General features: G+C 41.4%; 4 protein-coding genes across 4 annotated transcripts; 3 read left to right on the top strand and 1 right to left on the bottom strand.

Annotated features, from left to right (window-relative positions):
* The first annotated feature begins 3,853 nt into the window (after nt 1–3,853).
* On the top strand, nt 3,854–6,852 carry LOC128736841 (uncharacterized protein K02A2.6-like). Its single transcript, XM_053831337.1, has 3 exons — nt 3,854–5,099; nt 5,145–6,118; nt 6,715–6,852. Exons 1-3 carry the CDS (start codon nt 3,854–3,856, stop codon nt 6,850–6,852), a joined length of 2,358 nt encoding a protein of 785 aa, XP_053687312.1.
* A 119-nt stretch (nt 6,853–6,971) lies between these two features.
* LOC128736842 (uncharacterized protein K02A2.6-like) lies at nt 6,972–8,129 on the top strand. The gene has a single exon (XM_053831338.1). It carries the CDS (start codon nt 6,972–6,974, stop codon nt 8,127–8,129), a length of 1,158 nt encoding a protein of 385 aa, XP_053687313.1.
* Nucleotides 8,130–13,158: 5,029 nt separating this feature from the next.
* LOC128736903 (protein shisa-5) lies at nt 13,159–15,759 on the top strand. The gene is made up of 4 exons (XM_053831408.1): nt 13,159–13,548; nt 13,807–13,983; nt 14,057–14,219; nt 14,913–15,759. The coding sequence occupies exons 2-4, from the start codon at nt 13,878–13,880 to the stop codon at nt 15,139–15,141; spliced, it is 498 nt and encodes a 165-aa protein (XP_053687383.1). The 5' UTR covers nt 13,159–13,548; nt 13,807–13,877; the 3' UTR covers nt 15,142–15,759.
* Nucleotides 15,760–16,552: 793 nt separating this feature from the next.
* On the bottom strand, nt 16,553–18,359 carry LOC128736843 (jerky protein homolog-like). Its single transcript, XM_053831339.1, has 2 exons — nt 17,397–18,359; nt 16,553–17,242 (listed from the first exon to the last, which is right to left on the bottom strand). Exons 1-2 carry the CDS (start codon nt 18,357–18,359, stop codon nt 16,553–16,555), a joined length of 1,653 nt encoding a protein of 550 aa, XP_053687314.1.
* Nucleotides 18,360–21,531: the final 3,172 nt, after the last annotated feature.

The raw sequence follows: 21,531 nt of genomic DNA on the forward strand, positions 1-21,531 counted from the left end.
AAACGAAAAAAACTGAACAATGAAACTAGAAACACGGGATAGAAGATAGAAAGGAATTAAAATCTAGTTGCGTTCCAATTTTGGGTTCAATTTCAAGTCATATTTAACAACTGATTTCCAGTTTAATTTGAATTCCCATTTTAATTTGAACTTCAAGGCTAATTTCAAATCCCATTACAAGTAAAATTTCAACTTTAATTTCAAACACAATTACAAGCACAATTACAATAATTCAATTCCAGTTTCAAATAAAGTTTCAAGTCTAATTACAAATAGAATTATCAAATTATGTTTTAAGTCCAATTTCATTTCAAGCCCAATTCAATCCAAAATTTCAAGCCCAAAGTCTTATTTAATGTCCTATCCACGGACGGTAACCGTTGACGGCGACGAACTAGAAGTGGTAGAGGAGTTCGTGTATTTGGGATCGCTGGTGACCGCGGACAACAACACTAGTAAGAAGATCCAGCGGCGCATCCAAGCGGGAAATCGGGTCCTATTTTGCCTACTTTGCCCTTCGTAAAACGCTACGATCAGGAAGCGTACGCCGTCGCACGAAGCTAACAATGTACAAAACCATGATTAGACCGGTAGTTCTTTATGGACTTGAAGCCGCGACGCTGCTCACGGAGGACATACGCGCCCTTGCCTTGTTCGAGCGGTAAGTGCTGCGGACGATATTTGGTGGAGTACAAACTGAAAGCGGAGAGTGGCGGAGGCGTATGAATCACGAGCTACAGGCGCTGCTTGGGGAGACTCCCATCGTACATCTAGCGAAAGTTAGCAGGCTATGGTGGGCCGGTCACGTCGTAAGGATGCCGGACGACAGTGCGGCGAAAATAGTCCTCTTCAACAACTCCACCGGCACCAGGAACAGGGGGGCCCAACGTGCACGATGGCTCGACCAGGTCGAAAGCGATTTGCGACTTCTGAGACGACTAGGAAATTGGCGACGAGTGGCCCAAGACTGAGTTGAATGGAGACGAGTGCTTGCAACAGCACGAGCCACCTCGGCCCTATGCTGAAGAAGAAGAAGAATGCAAGTTCCATCTTTAATTTCTAGCCTAATTTCAACGTTGATTTCAAATCTAATTGCACCGGAAGGTCCAATGTTTTGTGATAAATAATAGGACGAAGTCCTCTTTGCTCGGACACTTGAGGTTTTCAGATACAACTCAATAAATCCCGGAGGTATGTTAGGGAATATTTGTTGACTAATGGCCACTTCTGCGTCGGTTCCGGAACACCTACTACCAGGTCCCGGGGGACATTTTTATATTTTAAGATAATTCATTTTGCGGCACAAGAGCTATGGGGAGAATTTGAAGACAAATGGTCCGGAACATCGGGTGCACGGTTTATGAGAATATTTTTTGATAAAATTATTCATCATGCGGCACATCAAATCACATTTGCTTAATAAAAAAACACTAATGGAAGGACAATGGAAAAATTTTGGAGCCAAAATTACCATTTCACCATCGGTTCCGGACTATCCGGTATCCGGTTTTCGGGGACAATCTTGGATTGCAGGTAACTAATTTGGCGGAATTTGTTTCGAGAACTGCGCAATGGATGGTGGATGGGTGGCAAGTAGATACAATTTACACAGATATGTCTAAGGCTTTTGACGTAATAAATATTGATGCGATCGCAACATTGCTGCCAAAGTATGGAATAAGCGGTATAAATCTGAGGTGGATAAGCCACTATTTAAAGAATCGATCGCAATATGTCAAGATTGACAAGAGCAAGTCAGCTCCATTTCCGGCCTGGTCTGGTGTCGCTCAGGGGAGTCATCTTGGGCCATTGTTTTTCGTCACGGTCATGAATGAGCTCCCGGAACTTCTCCCTGGGGTTTACATCTTAATTTATGCTGGCGATGTGAAGGTTTTTCTCCCGGTGAAATCTGTTAAGGACTGTCGAATTCTTCAGGATAGTGTACAACATTTCATCGGATTTTGCAAAACGTTCGGCCTAAAAGTTAATACGAAGAAGTGTAATATGGTGTCCTATACCCGAAAAACAAATAAATTGCTATTTGATTATTCCATGGAAGATGAAATATTACCAAGAAGAGACCATGTATGCGATCTTGGGGTAGAAATGGACAGCGAGCTTAACTTCATCCGGCATACTGAAAAGGTTATTGCAAAAGCAAATTCTTTATTTGGCATGTTTGATCATGCCTCAGTGGAGAGTTAAAGGATCCGCATACTATCATCTCATTGTACAATGCCTTGGTACGAAGCGGTGTTGAGTACGCACACATATGGCAACCATTCTACGAAGTGCACAAAAAGCGAATTGAGCGAATCCAAAAGAAATTTATTCGTTATGCCCTGCGGAATTTAGGATGGACCGGAGAGATGCCTAACTATAAATCGTTATGCTTATTGATTGGAACGGAAAGCTTGGAGAGCTGAAGGCGTACAACAGATGCTCTGTTTTTAAAGGACATACTCTCCGGCAGGTAGAATTCGCCAGAAATGAGCCAATGTATAGCATGATGGCCACATTTAACAATCATCGTGACATTATAAATGTTGAATTGACCAAGAAGCAAATTGGAAAGCTATGTAACAATTTTTTTAAATATCGATAATGGGCAGAGTCTAACATCAGTCAAATAAATAAAATAAACAAATAAACAAATTGCAGGGTACTTCATCTGCCCCGAGTTACCCCGTTTTAAGGTTCATTATATACACCGGGTACCGGATTATATGCGACTGACGCCCCATTGTACTTCCATTATTGTTATTTTATCAACGCGATGTGATTTGAGGTGCCGCATGGTGAATTATCTCAAAATCCAGAAATGTCCCCCAAAACTGGCACCGGATGTTCCAGAACCGATGGTAAAGTTGCCATTTGGCTTCTAAATGACACTGTTTTACTTCCATCAGCCTTATTTAATTAGGCTGATGTGATTTGATATGTCGCATTATGAGTTATACTAAAATACAAAAATGTCCCCAAAAACTGGGTACCGGATGTTCCAGGATCGATGCTGATGTGGCCATTTCCCTTCAAAATGTCTTTCTTAAACTTTCAATAGTCTTATGTTATCAATGTGATGAAATTTGACGTGCCGCAATATAAATCAACCTAAAATTCAAAATTGTCGTCAAAAACCGGGTACCAGATGCTCCGGAAATGATGGGGAAGTGGTCATTCGGGTCCAAAATGTCCCCATTGTACTTCCACTACTGTTTTACCTGACTCACTGCGAATATGCATGTTATTGAAATAAAACGTCACCATGCGTTTTATTCGTTTATAACGCATATGCAGCTAATATCGATAACAACCGATTTTTTATAAGTTGTGCTTTTGTTATTGCATTTAACTTGTAAAAAGTTGCATAAATAACAATTCAGTTTCACAATACAATTATTGCGTACTACTAGCACTTGCAATATAATGTTTAAGTACGTTATTTTTAGTGATCAAAATCAACGATATATTCGATACAAGGGCGATATTTTTCGAAACTGTTGGGGTAGCCCCTCTAACGCTACTACACAATCGGAGAAGCTTTGTCGACATAATTGGTAGCGTTGATATGTCATCGTCTTACGGCTATCGTCATCAGTGGAGAAAGCTCTGCCCTCACTTCGAGTTACACCTCACTCACGATCGGGTGTTAACAATCAGTGCCCTGATATAGATTCTTTTATCGGTATTAATATAGTAATTAGTTAATTGTTACGTGTACGCCTTTTTATTATATATCACAACGTAACAAAGTGGCGACGAGAATCGTGATGCGTGTTAATTATCGGTTTAAGTTCGCGAGAAAGTCAGATTAAAATATCGATAAAAGTGAATACGGCGGTTACAAAACAAAATGTCGGTTCCGCCATCGCATTCCGTACATGCAGACCAGCCTTTTAAGGAAACGATCCTGCAAATTCTCAACAATCAGCATGCGTTGATGGCCCGCTTATCGGAACAAATGACGGCGATTCAAGGAAATGTCCAGGCAGCTAATAGGAACGAGCTTATACTCGACTCTTTAGCATCGAATATCACCGATTTCGTTTACGACGGAGAAACAGGATGTTCTTTCGATGCGTGGTTTGCGCGGTACGCGGACCTTTTTGAGAAAGATGCTGGCCAGTTGACGGATGACGCAAAGGTACGACTTTTACTCCGGAAGCTGAGCCCAGCCGCACACGAACGATACACATCATTCATTCTTCCTAAGCTGTCGAGAGAGTATTCCTTTGAGGAAACGGTGGCCAAGTTAAAAACGATTTTTGGCACGCCGGTTTCCATTTTCTACCGACGGTATCAGTGCCTGCAGACGATGAAAGACGAGAACGAGGATTTTATAACCTACTCATGCAAGGTCAACCGAGCGTGCGTCGATTTTAAGCTGCAGGAGTTACAAGAAGAAAAATTCAAATGCCTCATCTTCGTTTGCGGACTCAAATCACCCAACGATTCGGACATTCGGATGCGCCTGTTGTCCAAGATCAACGAGACGAACAACATCACCCTAGAGAAGGTAGTTGAGGAGTGCAAGTCCCTTATCAATCTAAAACGGGACACGATTCTTATCGGAGGGCAGTCTTCAAGCTCTGTTGTGGCCGCTGCAAAGGCCGTCAGATCACGCTCACCGCACGGCCGAGGCCATTCCAAATATGATACAGGCAAGAGTGACGAAGTTAGAACACCTTGCTGGGGATGTGGCAACATGCATTTCTTCAAACAGTGCACTTTCAAAGACCACAAATGTCGAGACTGCGGTCGAATAGGCCACAAAGAAGGCTACTGTGGATGTTTCAAGCAGCGGCAACAGGCATACAAGGGGAAGAAGCAGTACAAACAGCACTCAAATAAGATCGTGATCGTGAAGGACCTTAAACGAAGTCGGAGATACGTCGAAACATGCATCAACGGGGTACCAGTTAGTCTTCAGCTGGATTCCGGCTCCGATATTACCGTCATATCAAAGCAAAATTGGATGAAAATCGGGGCACCAAAGACGTATCCACCAGACTGCGAGGTGCAAACAGCTTCCGGTAGCAGACTGGAAATCGACGCGATGTTCCAAGCTACAATCACCATCGCCGATACACAACGAGAAGGTAACTGTTACGTTTGTAGTTCTAACCTCTCTCTGAACGTTTTAGGCTCAGACTTGCTCGAAGAGTTTGGGTTATGGGACGTACCGTTTTCGTCCTTTTGTAAGTTGATTGGGACACAACGAGAGGACAGACAGATTACCGACCTGCAAGCAGATTTTCCAAACGTTTTCTCTGATCGCATGGGACTTTGCTCGAAGACACAAGTACAGTTTACGCTGAAGGAAAATGTCCGGCCAGTGTTCAAACCCAAGCGACCGGTCTCATATGGAATGGAATCAGTCGTCGAAGGTGAATTACAGCGGTTAGAAGACCTTGGCATCATTACACCGATTACGCACGCAGATTGGGCTGCACCGATTGTTGTGGTGCGTAAACCGGATCATTCCGTTCGAATTTGCGCAGATTTTTCGACCGGATTAAACAACGCGCTCGAGGCAAACAGCTTTCCGCTTCCTCTTCCCGAGGATATATCTAATCGAATGGCAAATTGCACAATATTTAGCCACATCGATTTATCGCACGCTTATCTACAAGTTCCCGTCGACGAAGACAGCCGCAAGCTGATTAATATAAACACACATAAAGGTCTGTACCAGTTCAATCGGCTTTCCCCTGGCATCAAAAGTGCACCAGGGGCCTTTCAACAAATTATGGACACGATGCTAGCGGGAATCCAATGCACCGCTCCTTACCTTGATGATATACTGGTTGGAGGTCGCACTGAGGAGGAGCATAAACGAAATCTACGTCAAGTCCTCCAACGCATCCAGGAGTATGGGTTCACGGTGAAGTTCGAAAAATGCAAATTTTTCATGCACCAGGTAAAATACCTGGGACAGCTTCTGGACTCGGAGGGCATTCGCCCCGATCCGGATAAGGTGAAGGCAATAATTAACATGCCTCCACCGCATGATGTTTCTACTCTCCGGTCATACTTAGGAGCCATAAACTACTATGGTAAATACATTCGGGAAATGCGAAATCTTCGGCAGCCGCTGGACGAACTTCTAAAAGAAGGGGTACGTTCAACTGGTCGGAGGTATGTCAACGCTCTTTTGACCGTTTTAAGCAGATCTTGCAATCCCCTCTCATGCTGACACACTATAATCCTCGCCTTCAAATTGTGGTGTCGGCCGATGCATCAAATGTGGGTATTGGAGCCCGTATTGCACATCGCTTTCCTGATGGGTCAGAGAAAGCTGTTTTCCATGCATCTCGAAGTCTAACGCCAGCGGAGTCTAGATACAGCCAAATTGAAAAGGAGGCACTGGGCCTCGTATATGCAGTCACAAAATTCCACAGGATGATTTACGGCAGAAAATTCATCCTACAGACGGATCATAAGCCGCTTTTAGCCATATTTGGCTCAAAACGTGGCATTCCGTTGTACACAGCTAACAGACTCCAGAGGTGGGCACTTACGATGTTATTGTACGAGTTTGACATCGAATATGTTTCTACGTATCATTTTGGTCATGCGGATATATTATCGCGTTTGATCAATAGTCACGTAAAACCAGATGAGGACTATGTGATCGCGTCCATTGAAATAGAACGTGTAATTTGCAATATAGTTAGTCAGTCAGTTGAGTATCTCCCTGTTTCTTACAAACAGATAGCAGACGAGACTACTCATGATGAAACATTGCAGCAGGTGATTAAGTACGTGCTCGATGGTTGGCCCAGCGACAAGAAATCTATCTCCGGCGGAAGGTTCAACAATTCTTTGTACGCCGGGAATCGTTATACGTAGCCCAGAAAGTTCTTATGTACGGAGATTGCATTGTGGTACCAAAGAAATTACAGCATAAGGTATTGCAACAGCTTCATAACGGCCATCCTGGTATAGCGCGAATGCGTTCCATCGCGAGAATGTATGTGTATTGGCCGAACATTGATGATCATGTTTCGGCTTTAGTGCGATCTTGTTCTGAATGTGCGTCCGTGGCCAAAACCGATACTAAAACGAAACTCGAATCGTGGCCTATCCCTGAAAAACCTTGGCAAAGAGTGCATTTGGATTTTGCGGGACCAATCAATGGAACATATTATCTCCTGTTGATAGATTCATTGTCGAAGTGGCCAGAAGTGATCTCCACGAACCGAATCACTACGACAGCCACTATTGCTATTCTGCGTCAGATTTTCAGCCGATTCGGTATGCCTGAGGTTCTAGTGTCCGATAATGGAACCCAACTAACAAGTGATGCGTTTGAGAGATTTTGCGAAGCAAATGGGATCATGCATCTAAAAACGGCACCTTTCCATCCCCAAAGTAATGGGCACGTGGAACGGTTCGTAGACACATTCAAGCGGACCATGAAGAAAATCCAAGCCGGTGGAGAACCACTAGAAGAAGCGCTTGATACATTTTTACTTTGCTATAGATCCACACCATGTCGAAATACTCCAGGGGGGAAATCTCCCGCCGAAGTGCTTTTGGGCAAACCACTGCGGACGTCGTTTGAACTTCTTCGTCCGCCAAGCAGATTCTTCAAGGATAACAATCTGAAACAAAATAAACAGTTCGATGCTAAACATGGAGCAAAAAGCAAATCTTTTGATGTGAAGAGTAAGGTGTACGCCCAAGTGCACTCTGGAAACAAATGCAACTGGATTCCTGGAGAAATTGTCGAACGAGTCGGCAGAGTAATGTACAATGTGTGGCTTCCGGAACTGCAACGGCTAATTCGCTCACATAGTAACCAGCTACGGACACGGTATGGAGATGAAACGAGTGACTCGCGAGAAGCAGAACCGGTCGTTCCACTGGACATTCTTCTTGGTGCCTGGGGGATCAGTCCTACTAAGCCAAGTGATACTACGATCGAAGTTGGACCACCACCAGTTGCAGCTGAAGAATTAAACGAACTACAGCGTGAATTCTTAAGAGAGCTTATGGGCCTGCAAGACGACAATCCTCGACCTCGGTTACCAAAAAGGCAGCCTGTTTTAGATCCAGAGTTACACCGCCGATCGACACGCCAGCGTAGGGCCCCAGTTCGTTACGAGCCTTACCAAGTCTACTAAAAAGGGGAGGTGTTAGGGTAGCCCCTCTAACGCTACTACACAATCGGAGAAGCTTTGTCGACATAATTGGTAGCGTTGATATGTCATCGTCTTACGGCTATCGTCATCAGTGGAGAAAGCTCTGCCCTCACTTCGAGTTACACCTCACTCACGATCGGGTGTTAACAATCAGTGCCCTGATATAGATTCTTTTATCGGTATTAATATAGTAATTAGTTAATTGTTACGTGTACGCCTTTTTATTATATATCACAACGTAACAGAAACCTTTCGAACCAACACGATACCGTGAATACAACGCTATGCGCAGTGAGTCAGGTAACACAGTAGTCTTATTTTATCAAGGCAATGTGATTTGAAGTGCCGTAAAATGAATTACTTCAAAGCATAAAAATGCCGCCAGGACCTGGTAGTGGGTGTTCCGGAGCCGACGCAGAAGTGGCCATTAGTCAACAAATATTCCCTAATATACCTTGGGTGCCAGGTTTTGGCCATACCTTCCAAACGAGGTAAAGAAAACGAAATTTGAATTGAAAATGGATGAATGAGAGCAATTTCAAAACTTGGGTCGTTTTCGACCCCAATTCGTAATATGTAACTTTTTTTGTTGTGGCTCTCCTAGATGTCGCTGAAAGCTGAAACTCCCCCACAATGCTAGTTTGCCAAAGTCAGGAAAAGTCAGAAAATTTCAAGTCTCTACTGTTTTACCTGACTCACTGCGAATATGCGTATTATTGAAATAAAACGTAACCATACGTTTTATTCGTTTATAACGCATATGCAGTTAATATCGATAACAAACGATTTTTATAAGTTGTGCTTTTGTTATTGCATTTAAATGGTAAAAAGTTGCATAAATAACAATTCAGTGTCACAATACAATTATTGCGTACTACTGGCACATGAAATATAACGTTTAAGTACGTTATTTTTAGTGATCAAAATTAACGATATTTTCGATACAAGGGCGATATTTTTCGAAACCTTTCGAACCAACACGATCCCGCGAATACAACGCATATTCGCAGTGAGTCAGGTAACACAGTAGCTCGTTCCGTTACTGAGTATCAAGCTTTGTAAAGGCCCAAACACAATGCATACGGATTTTACTACGTTGCGGATATTTGACAGAAAACCCATGAAAAAACTACAAGGTATACAGCCCTAAGGGTTGTACGTAAGGGCGACGTAGGACTATAACCGATAATTAAATCAAAGACTAATGTAAACTGCATTTCTGGCATATGTATGTTTATAAGAATCTGTGAGTGCCATTGTTTAAGTGAATGCTAAAAAGAGAAGAGCGAAATATTCAGATTCAATTCTTCATTGAATGTAATGGTGGATTTGAAAATACGTGGACGTGGGTTCATAAGTACAACGCATGCAATGATTGAGATTCTTGGTTTAACTCGCTTGTGGCCTTTAAAAGGGCCATTGGTTACAAATAAAATTAAAGCCAAAGCACGTTTATCGCAATTATGACCATTCGAAGGTCTTTCTCCTTTGATATGAATAGCCTCAGGCATGTAAGTTAGCGGAATCGATTCACTATCTCTTGCTCCGAAAAGGTTTTACTAGTTTACTTTCACAGCTTACCGCTTATTACATAGCAGAAAGTATGGCACGTACGCAAAAATTTCTGTTTTATTTGTATGAGAGTCCTTATTCTCCTACCACAGGGGTGAGGGGGCTCAAACCATCATAAAATAAATTCATGCCTTCGAATACCTCCACATTCCAAATTTGGTTTCATTTGCTTGATTAGTTCGCGAGTTTTGAGGAAATTTGTATTTCATTTGTATGGGAGATGGGAGCCCCCCTCTTAGAAGGGGAAGGGCTCTCAGTACACCATAGAAAAAATTATTACCTCCAAAAACCCCAACATACCAAATTTGATTCCCTTTGCTTAATTAGTTCTCGAGGTATGAGGAAATTTGTATTTTATTTGTATAGGAGCCCCCCTCCTAAAGAGGGGAGGGGTCTCAATTCATCATAGAAAAAAATCTTGCCTTCTGAAACCATCACGTGCCAAATTTAGTTCCATTTGCTTGATTTGTTCTAGAGTTTTGAGGAAATTTGTGTATCATTAGTATAGGAGCCCCCCCTCTTACGCCCTCCATGAAATGGCTCTCTAATACCCTCCATAAAATTCCTGGTCATTTTATCTATCCAACGACATATAAATTGCTCAGTTCGTTCAGTAGTTAAGTAGTTATTACCATTTGAAATCTTTCATTCAAACGTTACACTTCTATTTTCGTTTTCACAAAGTGCTACCCAGTCCCAGCATAGTAAACAAAGACGTAGTCCTACGTCAAAACTGTCAAATTGCCGCAACGTAGTAAAATCCGTATGCATTGTGTCTGGGGCTTAAGTATGCCGATGGTCGAAAACGACCCCAATGCACTAGAAAGGTTAAATGCTTATAGACCTGCTTGCGAAGGGCATTGGTAACGCTTACTGTATACTGTTTACCTGGGGAGAATGATCAATAAGTGGAAAACAGTTTCGTTAATGAGAGTCTCGGTAGAAAGGAAGTTTCAGATCCAGCGTCAACTGAGGTGCTACGAGCGAAACAAATTCTCCAAGAATCGACCAAACGGCTCGGGAGTATTTCGAAATGGGACTGCTGTGGAGATTTGGCCCTTCGCGTTTCCGCCGGAGTTACCGGAGTTGCCCGATGGCGGTACGGCGCATACAATATTTAGAGTGCCGGCTCCACAGATATGAAGATATTGGCGAAAGCGTAAGACGGCAAATGGGCGAATATCAAGCGAAGGGATGCATCCATAAAGAGACAAAAAAAGGAAAAAATGCAACGGGCGGATTGATTGGTGCTTAGTACGAGTTTTTCTCGGACGCGAAGTGCGTATGAGGACAGTTGTATTTCCGATGGACCCGAACACATGTATGGAATGAAATGTATATCGTAGCCAATAGTGAAAATGGTGAAGGATAGGGTATTGCCGTTATCGTCGGGCCACTGTTATGGTCGGGCCATCACAATTTTACAGTTTTAGTAACTCATGATATCTATGATACAACTATTATAAAACTTCTTACTGTGATAGCTAACTTTTCACAATATTGTGAATTTCAATCGTGTATTCAAAACTCCCGTTCTGAATTCAGTGACTAAATCTTACAAAAAAAGTTTTCCAGGCGCAATTAACTTTTCTTCAAGAAATGATTCATGAAATGCAATTATCGACATAAATTTTGAAAATGTATGAACTGTGTTGTGCTGCACACGAAGACTATAGAAAAATCCCTTCCAGTAAGGTGTTTGGGAAGTCTAAGGTGAAATACTAGAAAAGCGCTATTTGTAAAGGTCGAGCCACTTGAGTAGTCATGGTTGGGCCACCATAATTTTAAGCACAGAAGCGCAATAATCGCTAGAGCATGTCAGTCACGTAAAATGTGATGAAATAAAATAAAATTAATACGATTAAAACCTAGATGTTTGTTGTTTTTTTTTCATTGTAGTTGTACACTTCGGAAAAAGCGATTGTGGCAATATTGTTTTTACAAGATCGCCAAAATTTCGCAAAAATGCAATTAAAAATAAGGTATTTGTACCTATATGAGCCGTTGTTCACAGAATTCATTCTTTTCATGTCTCTATATAGAATTTCAATACCTATGTCTTAGCTTTTCTGCGGTGGCCCAACCTGTACAACATGGACCGACTATAACAACATTTTTTGTCTTAACGTAAATACCTATCCAGCTTTCACGAGCGATAATGGCGGATATTGAGCACAAATGGGCACAATCTTTTGACATTCATTGGAGGAGCATCGAGTTCGCCCTGACGGAGTTACTATGGATACATTCATGATTGTTTGTTGTTCGAATGTAAAAATGTAAACATTGTTCAATTTTGAAGATCAGCTAAAGAGGAACATGATTGAACGGACAACAAGTTTTATGGATTGTGGCTTTCCAGTTTTCGCAAATTTCAGGGAGAATGTCCAAATACGCAACGGAAAGTTTCTTATCAAGTCGAGACGCTGTTCGAGAGCAAACTTGACAACGGCTCGACCAACATGAAGTTAATGTTTGCGTTAATGTGTAATGTTTCGAATGTTTAATTCGCACTATAGTGAAAAAGTATCAGCAAATTATGGTTGCAAACCACTATAAAAGTTTGGATCAGTTTAGTTATGTTCCACTTCAGCTGATCTGCAAAATTAAACAATGTTTACATTTTTACACTCGAACAACAAACAATCATGAATGTATCCATAGTAACTCCGTCAGGGCGAACTCGACGCTTCTCCAATGAATGTCAAAAGATTGTGCCCACTTGTGCTCAATATCCGCCATTATCGCTCGTGGAAAGCTGGATAACTTTTTCATTTTTCAAGCAATCAGTTCAAAACTTTCCGGAAATATACCTTATTCTTAGACCTTTAAAACGACGTATTTAGCTTTCCAAAATTCCTTTTGAAACGAAAGTTATGGGCGAATTCCAACCACGACGCCCAACCCACGACGACACTCCCCTACATTAAATTGACAGCCTGATTTAAAGTGTTAGTCATGGTATAGATCAATGTAAGTTAGAGTAAATTTTTATTCCAAATGAAATGAATAAATTAGCTTTTATCAGTTTGGTAATAAAACTTACGGAGGCTCAAAAGACCCTGTTAGTGCCAGTGCCAACCATCAGTATGGAATTGGCTGAGTGGTTGAGTGATTGCCGATTTCCTTGAAGTAGTCGAAATTATAGATTATCTGCCAAAATAATCAACTAATTATTATAGCACTATTTTAACATGTGATCGATTGATTCAATTGTTCGAAAAGTAATTGCATATCAAAAAGTAGCCGACTGAGTTCTCGCGCTCGCCTATACGGTAACGTTGCCCTTAAGTCCTATTTCCTGCTGATTTTTATTGTTTGCACCCTAAATTGAAAACTTGGCAACCCTGCACACGCTGACACAGCTGTCAATGAAAACGTAAACAAAATCTAACGTTAGTGCTTTGCTTTGTTTCCCTTGCCTTCGTCGCTGTTTTGGTGGGATAGCCGATTCAGATTCACTGATTTATTCGTATTCACATCTGCTGGCTGCTGCAGCTGCTTGCGAAATAGGAACCAGGATAAAGCCTTTGTGTAGTGATTAATTAAATAGTGATATTGTGCTAGTGGGTGGTAGATAGACCGGACTAGCGAGCAACTAGCAACTGTCTTGCTTCTTGATTGATGATAGGCACCACTATTTCTCTACTACGGGCTAGCTAGCGGGTATTAGTGAAGTTCTATACTCAGTCAGTGAGTGGTGCTTGTGGTTATCACCAAGCAGAAGAGGATTAGTCATCGCCGTCGGCGTAAAGTTTGCTTTGAGAAGAAAAATTCCGTGAGAACGGGTTCGTGATTTAGTTCCAGTTCAAATATTTTCGAGAACGAAGTAAGTAACGCAACGGGGAAGGTCAAAGGCTCCACGTGACGGAGTTCACTTGTTAGTTGAACATATTTTTTGGTTTTGCGGCTCCACGTAACTATCTAATATAAATAATATATTATGACGTCGTGCCTTTTGTTATTGTCGAAATTCATCCGGAAAAAGGAAACATTGTTCTGCGGTTGCATGCTTCAAATTCGAGCCGCAACGACCTTGTAAACTTTGTGGTGGGCTATTATAATTAATAGCAGTTTATTTTTTCAGAGCGTGATTTTCTGCGTCGTCGATTCGTTTGGTAAACACGCTAAGCTAAGCCGATCGAGCACCGAGAAAGAATGGATATCTTCATTCCGATCGTGATTTGCTTTGTGGTGTTCTTGCTGTTTTCCTTGTGCGGCATGTGCTGCCGTCGGAACCGTGATCAGGGTGCCATAATCGCCAGTAAGTGTACCTACCTACATAGTAACTCACTGGTGTGATGGAATTTGTTTGCTATAATTTTTTTTTGTTTCAGCACCTGTGGTCATCACATCTACCCAGCATCATGTAGGACCCTACCCGGTTACGCAAGTTGGCGCAACGACGACGGCGATGCCGGCCGGAACCGGAGCGGTTGTCCTGCAACAACATACCACCGGAACCGGTGTTTATCCGATGCCACAGCCACAGATGCCTAAGTAAGTGATTATTTTTGGACTTTTATTTGCTGATGAATCATAATCTCACTACGTCACTGTTTGTTTGTAAGTTAATGAAATGCTATAAAAAGATATTGTCCTCTTATCAAATTCAGCATGAGCTCATATCGCTTATAGAGGCAATCGTTCCATGTTTTAATGACTTGAAAGTTTGTTTTATTAACGCTGCAGTAGTTAGCGCGAAGGCTTGATATGCTTTCCGTTCTTTCTTTTGTATGTTTTCGAGACAGAGTTAGAGAGTGACAGAGTGTCTACATTCGAATGTGCTAGTGTTTGCTTGGGAGAAAGTTAAAAAAGCTGATTATTGCAAATTGTTTATGTACTTGACCCGAGCGGCCGAGATAAGCACACTGCATTTGCATTATTTTTCCGCCAACCAAAGATTAGCATGAGCTACTTTGATTGATCGGTTCAAAAACTGGATAATATTTAAACATATTAGCTAAAATTAAATTGCGTTGTGCATATTTTGAATTTACTTTTAATGTAATGAATTGTATGCATGGCATACCTACTTGTAAAACGTGGAATAGTATTAACTTAATGCTCAGGCCTCGTGCACAAATATTGATTAAATTTTTGTTGAAATACTGTAATCAAGGTTAGAGATAAAGCGCATCGTGAAGGTTACCTGCGTTGATCACACTCTTCTGTCTCTCTTTTTTTTTTCAGTTACAACACAACTGCTCCAGCCTATCCCACTCAGGCGCCCTACCCGATGCAAGCGCCGCCACCCGTGCAGCACCAGCAGTACCAGCAGATGCCCATGCCGATGCCCGGAAGTGCTCCCCCAGCGATGCCTCCCAGTGCAACGATGATGAATCCTCCCAGTTACAACGAAGTCGTCTCGGAAAGTTACGCCAAACAGGCTCCCTACAATCCGCACTTTTCCGGTCAGTAATCCGTGTGCTGACAAGCGCTCAACAATATTTTTTTCCTCTACTGCGCTAGTTTAGACATTCACAAGTCGGGAGGGACAGGACCAAAGTCTGTTAGTGACGAACATGTGCGCGAAACACACAGTTGCTTTAATGTTAAGGATGACCGACAAGACTATCTTCGTTTGCTTTCCAACTTTCGTGGAAAACAAATCGTTTAAATCGTAATCTTTTGCGTTCCATAGTTTACATCATTTTGTAGATTTTGATTCTAGTTTTCATTAGAGTTTGTGATCGGTTTAGTATTGAGTATGCGAACAAAATTAGCTTAAGTGCGTGCCACGAACACGAACATACCGGTTTCCTTCCAACAACAATAGGAGTTGGTGTCTCTGGTTATCGCGATGGCCAGTGGTTTGACAATTAATTAGTGTACGCGTTTAAGACGGTTGAGATTTGCTAGTCCGATGATGATGATAAGTCGACGACGAGTGCGCCATGTATGATACCAACAGTTAAGAAACATTAACCATCGATAAATGCTGGAAAGTTACATCCAGATTTTCATTATGTTAGGTTATGATATAGATATATACATATATATTTGCTAGAATAAGGAAATTGTTTATTGCGGATGACCTGCACCCACAGTAGGCCGTGTGAAAAAAGTCTTCTTTATTCTTTGATTTCTTTGAATGTGTAATTTGCAAGAAAAGTGGATATAATTTGAATTTATTGTTTTAATATCGACAATTTACATTACAGTAGGCGTGCAGTCGATATAAATTTGTTGTCATTTTCTACGATGTTCATATTTGAAAGTAAAAAAAAACTTAAAACTGAAACCCGAGAAATTCGTGTACAGTTTGGTAAGTAGGATTATTGCTTGTTGGCTTATTATAGATAGAAGATTATAGCTTGTTTATTAGAAACCATTAAAGAAATGGAACACTCCTTTGGCTTTGGTGTCTCTAACGTTAATTCATCCGTTTCTTATAAACTCGCTAGCCATACCCCTGCTGACGTAGCGAAATTAGCTGCAACTCAGTATGCTCTAGGGATTATCGACCAATTGCCGCTGAATCATTATAACATTTTTACCGACAGTATCCTGGCCAGAGAACCGCAGAATATGAAGGTCGAGGTTGCAGCCATCCAGGAAGTGCGATGGCCGAAGACGCGAATTCCGCGCAGTAGATCTTATTGCAGGCATCACATTCAAGTACAGCACTCGTGCGCTAATTGCACGTTCACTAGATGCACTGCCTTTTAATCGCACGTTCGCTAGTTGCACGAAAGTGCAATTAAAAAACGGTTAAAAGTCAAACTAAACGTCAAAGTTCACTGTGACGTCTGACTGTCAAGTTTGGTAAGGGGATGCTAAATGGAGAAACATTTTAAAATTTTATCAGTTTTTTATTATAATAAAATTATTTAAATCTTGCGCCTACGCCATTCGTTTTCGACAATTGTAGTTCTTATTAAATTCAGTCGACTTATTTGGGTTGCATCGTCTTTCAAATAACGAATAAGGCAGTCAACAGATTGGAGAGCTTCGGCGAATGACGGGGTCTCTGAATGATCTCCAACGTTTATCGATGAAACATCAATCATGGTTTCTACATCATCACCATCAGTAGCACCGTAATCCGAATTGCTTTCTCCCAAAATCGATTGCATTATTTGCTCATCGGTAAAGATTTCGCTTGTAGTCCAAGCCGGGTTATTATTAGCGTCGTATATACGGTCATTCAGCCAAAACTTTAAATCTTCCTCAGATGTAGTAGTTCCTGCCAACGTATCCACTGAAGCAGCAAGAGCCTGCATATCTGATATTGCAAACTCCTCCTGCGTAGAGCATCCGGTACTTTCTGGAAACTGATCTATTAATTTTTTCCATGAGTTTTTGATGGTTCTTGGTGTGATTTCTTTCCAGGATTCGTCCAGCCAGCTCATACTTTGTAGAAGACTAATTTTTTTTAACCTGTCTTCAAAGGGTAAATGGTCGTTTTCGAGGACCAAAGCCAACATCAATTTGCGCTTGTATCTGGTTTTGATGGCATTAATGACGGCTTGGTCCATCGGCTGGCATTCGGAGGTCACATTCGGTGGCAGGTAGATAGCCTAAAAAGTGACGCCAATGCAATATTTTAAGTTAAGTTTGTTTCAGATTTATACCCAAGTAACAATTTGGGTTTTGTTACACTCTTATGAGGACAATAAAAGTCACATTGTTGCTTGGGTAGTTACTATAATTATGTTATACATTCCGATTTACCTGTATCAGCCCATTGTCGGATTCCAGGTTGTCACTGCCATCGTAATGCGCCGTGCAATTGTCGAGCACAAGTAAAGCTTTCGGTTGCAGGCCTTGTTCCGCGGAAAAAGCTCGCACAGACGGAACAAACTGCTCGTAGAACCATGTGTGGAATAGTTGCCTCGTCATCCAAGCTTTTTTTGAATGACAGTACTCCACCGGAAGTTCGGCCTTATGAGGGAGCGAACGTGGCTTGGCAGCGGTTCCAATAAACAACAGTTTTAGTTTATTGGAACCGTCGGCGTTGCAGCATGGCATAAACGTATAGCGGGTTTTATTAACTTTCCGCCCATATGCTTGTTTTTCATTGCATGTTATTATGCTACGTGACGCCAGCAGCTTCGGAAATATAGCAGATTCATCAGCGTTATATATTTGCGATGGTTTGAGTTGCATTTCGTCGATTTTTTTGGCGAAGACAGGTTTAAATTTCAAATAAGCGGGTAGATCAGCGGAAACCTTTTCTCCGACAACACGCTTTATGCGCAACCCGAAACGTTCTTTAAAGCGTCGCGCCCATCCTTCCGAAAAAGTGAACGTTTGGTTTACATAAACACCACGTTCTTTAAGTAAACCAAGCAATAACTCGGCCTTAGCTCGCAGAATGTCGGATGTGACAATAATTCCTTCGTCACGTTGTTGCAGAATCCATACGTACAGAGCCTTTTCTAACAATGGTAAAAGTGGTTCCTTCATAGTTTTCCTGTTATTCACACCATGCTCTTTGAAATGATTCAGTTTCAGACGTAACGCAGCTTTATTTTGCAAGATCCTTGTAACGGTGGTACCTGCCACGCCGTATTTTTTCCCGATTATCTCACGAGATTCGGTTCCTTCTTCAGCCTCTTCAACTATACGTACCTTTTCCGCTAAAGTCAGGATGACATGCTTTCGTTTCATTTGCGTTTTCAACGTATTTTCCATTTTAGATAATTCTGAAAATTTCACTTTGCACGAGGACGACAGAATTGCACTGACCACTGACAGAACTAGCAAACATCACAGCAACCACAGAAATTTTTTTTGTAAACTTGGAGAACCAAAGGCATACCACGCTTCATAATCGCTATGTGTAACTTATTGTGTCCATATTGCACAAATCTGTGACATAACAAAGCATGAACAATAAACTATGCTCCACACAATCTATGTTATAATTTCGTTTATTTAATATTTAAATAATATTAATATTTAATATGAATATTCTGGCGAAATATTAAATATCTAAAATATGTCATTAATTATCGTCATCCCAGCTAGCCTCGAGTTACGATACTAATCTAACAAAGCAGTCGTCGTAAATTCGAATCTTGTAGCATAAGGCTTGCAATTGTTTTATACTCCTCGGCCATGTGTTTTTCATGCCAGAATAACAGAGTGAAATAATATTATGGTAAAAACTTTCAACTGTCGCTAGCTCTTATATATATAACATTTGAATAGATAATATCAATTCGAGTTACAATTTGCTTGTAATTGGGTTCATTTGATCGGACTATTTCATATTACGCACTTATTTGTAGTCCTATGTCACCCCGCTTGTAATGGCACGAATAAATGTATATTTTATGTGAGAGTTGCAAAGCTCAATTATAAAACGAACATTGGTACACCCCCCCAATATTCTTGACAGTTCTGTCTTAGTGCAATTAAAAAACGCAGATGCACTGGTCTGCTCGTGCAATTAGCGAACGAGTGCTGTATCGCATCTAGTACAGTGGCGGCAATAAAACAGAGAATGGTGTCGGATTTCATGGAAAACAAATTTATTATAAATTATATTCATCTGACTAAGTCTTAATGAAACATATAGTACAAAGTACAAGTCAAGAAATTAATATTATATCCAGTCAATTCTCTTCAATTTTTGCTCAAATTTTCCGGTAGATTCTCCAAACTCGAACAGTCCTTCAGCCTGCGTGAATGTCCGTCCGGATACATGCAGCCATTGGTTCATGGTACCCAAACGTGGTTCGATGAAACTCGGTATGCAATAGTGTCGTGGTGCGTAAATGTCTTTGCGATGCACGAAAGTTTAGTTTCATCAGTAAGGTCGGTGAATAAATGGCATTGTTTTTGAACTGTTGAACTTTGCGGCGTCGTTCCAAATTGTCTAAGTCTAGCAGGTGACATCGTTCTTGATACGGCGGAAGATTATCAGGATCTCTCCAAGGCAAATCCCTTAGGACCATACGGATGAATCTTCTTTGAATGCGCTCGACTCTTAAAATCCAGGTGAGCTGACTGCCTTAACTTGACTCTTGACTCTTAAAATCCAGGTGAGCTAGGGCTGCCAGATCATACTTGCATATTCAAGCACTGGACGGACTAACGCACAGTATAACGATTTAAGGCAGTGAGGATCCTTGAAATCGCTTCCAATTTTGGCAATAAACCCAAGCTGTCGAGATGCTTTCAAAATAATAGCAGAATAGTGAGGGTTAAACTTAAGTTTGGAGTCGAGTACGATACCGAGGTCGTTAACGTGATCCACTCTCCGGACAGTACTCCCGTCTATGCTATAGTCGAAGATGTGAGTTGCGTTGAGACTGATGCTTTATTCAAAGTATATACGTTACAAAGGTAATGACTTACATGAGAGGTGCTGTTCAACACGTTAAAACTAGCTTATTCAAAGTTACTACATTACATCTCCCTTTTTTTAAAAGAATACTAATAATACACAAAATCTTTAAGCTTCAATGGTTTAGGCATACGGCCACTACGAGTTGTTTGTTGCTGGTTATTAAGAGTGCCATTTTCACCTGGTTGGACGATTTCTAAACTGTCTGGAACGTCTTCCGCAGTTGCTAATTGATTTTCCGATACAGGTGGTGGCTTCAACACTCCTTCATTTTCGTTTTGCACTGCCTTAACTGGGCGTATATGGTGAGCATTTCTTCTGAGTGTTGTTTCCCCGTCAGTTACTGCATACGATCTTCTTCCATCGACACAGTGCACCACTGTTGCTGGTGTCCATGACTTAGTGTTTTGATTCTGAACAAGTACTGGCTCTCCAGGTTGATATTGTTTCGATTCCACTGTTCCTCTATCAGCATACTGCTTCTGTAGCTTTCTCTCTTCCGACAATGCTTCTGGAACACTCGAAATCAGCTTGGGTTCCAAAGTTTTGTCTGTGATTGGCAAATTTGTACGAAGAAGCCTTCCCATAAGTCTTTCACTAGAAGCAGGTAAACCAATGCATCTCGGTGTATTTCGGGCGTGTAGCAGAGCTAGTTGGATATCAGACTTATCTTCGGTGCATTTCTTTAGAATATTTTTAGCTGTCTGAACGTAGCGTTCAGCTAATCCATTAGCTCTTGGAAAACATGGACTGGAAGTGCTATGATCAAAACTCCACTCCCTTGCAAACACCTTGAACTCTTCTGAAGAATACTGAGGTCCGTTATCTGATTCAAGCACTCGTGGGATCCCATGTACCGCAAACCATTCCTTGAGTTTTGTGACTATTGTCCGTGATGATAAATCTGTCAGCTTTTTAAAATCAAAGAAACTCGAATAGCTATCCACGATAAGTATATAATCATTTCCTTTGAAATGGAATAAGTCCGTCGCTACTCTCTCAAATGGCAAACTTGGAATTTCTTTCGACACGATACTTTGTTTAACATTATCATGTTGATGTTTCTGGCAAATTCTACAGGCATCAACCGTCTCCTGTATATCTGAAGTCATATTTATCCAAAACAACGACTGTTTCGCTCGTTTTATGCAGCTGTGCAGGCCGGAGTGTCCACTATGGATAGCGGTAAGCATTTTCTTCCGCAGCGATTGCGGTACAACTACTTGATTAGCTTTGAACAAAATTCCTTCGTATACAGCAAGCTCATCTCTGAAACACCAATATTTTCGCAAGATAGGATTTACTTCATCCCTACGATCCGGCCAACCAGTTATTATCGTTTGTTTCAATAGCTGCATCTCATCATCCACCACGATATGATCTCGAAGCTCGCCTGCTGCTCGCTTCGACATCTGTAATACTATATGGACCTCCAATTCATCCTCAAACTCATCTTTTTGGTGATTCAGAACATCCCGACTAAGTATGTCTGGAATTGGTATGTCCTTGCCT

This window comes from Sabethes cyaneus, chromosome 2 (assembly GCF_943734655.1).
Source record: "Sabethes cyaneus chromosome 2, idSabCyanKW18_F2, whole genome shotgun sequence".
In the NCBI taxonomy this organism is placed as follows: domain Eukaryota; kingdom Metazoa; phylum Arthropoda; class Insecta; order Diptera; family Culicidae; genus Sabethes; species Sabethes cyaneus.

Coding starts and splice junctions, on each gene's coding strand:
- LOC128736841 (XM_053831337.1), top strand. CDS start 3,854: ATGTCGGTTCCGCCATCGCATTCCGTACATGCAGACCAGCCTTTTAAG. Junction 5,100..5,144: donor CGCCGATACACAACGAGAAG/GTAACTGTTACG, acceptor TGAACGTTTTAG/GCTCAGACTTGCTCGAAGAG. Junction 6,119..6,714: donor ACGAACTTCTAAAAGAAGGG/GTACGTTCAACT, acceptor TCTTACAAACAG/ATAGCAGACGAGACTACTCA.
- LOC128736842 (XM_053831338.1), top strand. CDS start 6,972: ATGTATGTGTATTGGCCGAACATTGATGATCATGTTTCGGCTTTAGTG.
- LOC128736903 (XM_053831408.1), top strand. CDS start 13,878: ATGGATATCTTCATTCCGATCGTGATTTGCTTTGTGGTGTTCTTGCTG. Junction 13,984..14,056: donor TCAGGGTGCCATAATCGCCA/GTAAGTGTACCT, acceptor TTTTTGTTTCAG/CACCTGTGGTCATCACATCT. Junction 14,220..14,912: donor CCACAGCCACAGATGCCTAA/GTAAGTGATTAT, acceptor TTTTTTTTTCAG/TTACAACACAACTGCTCCAG.
- LOC128736843 (XM_053831339.1), bottom strand. CDS start 18,359: ATGGAAAATACGTTGAAAACGCAAATGAAACGAAAGCATGTCATCCTG. Junction 17,243..17,396: donor CCGACAATGGGCTGATACAG/GTAAATCGGAAT, acceptor GTCACTTTTTAG/GCTATCTACCTGCCACCGAA.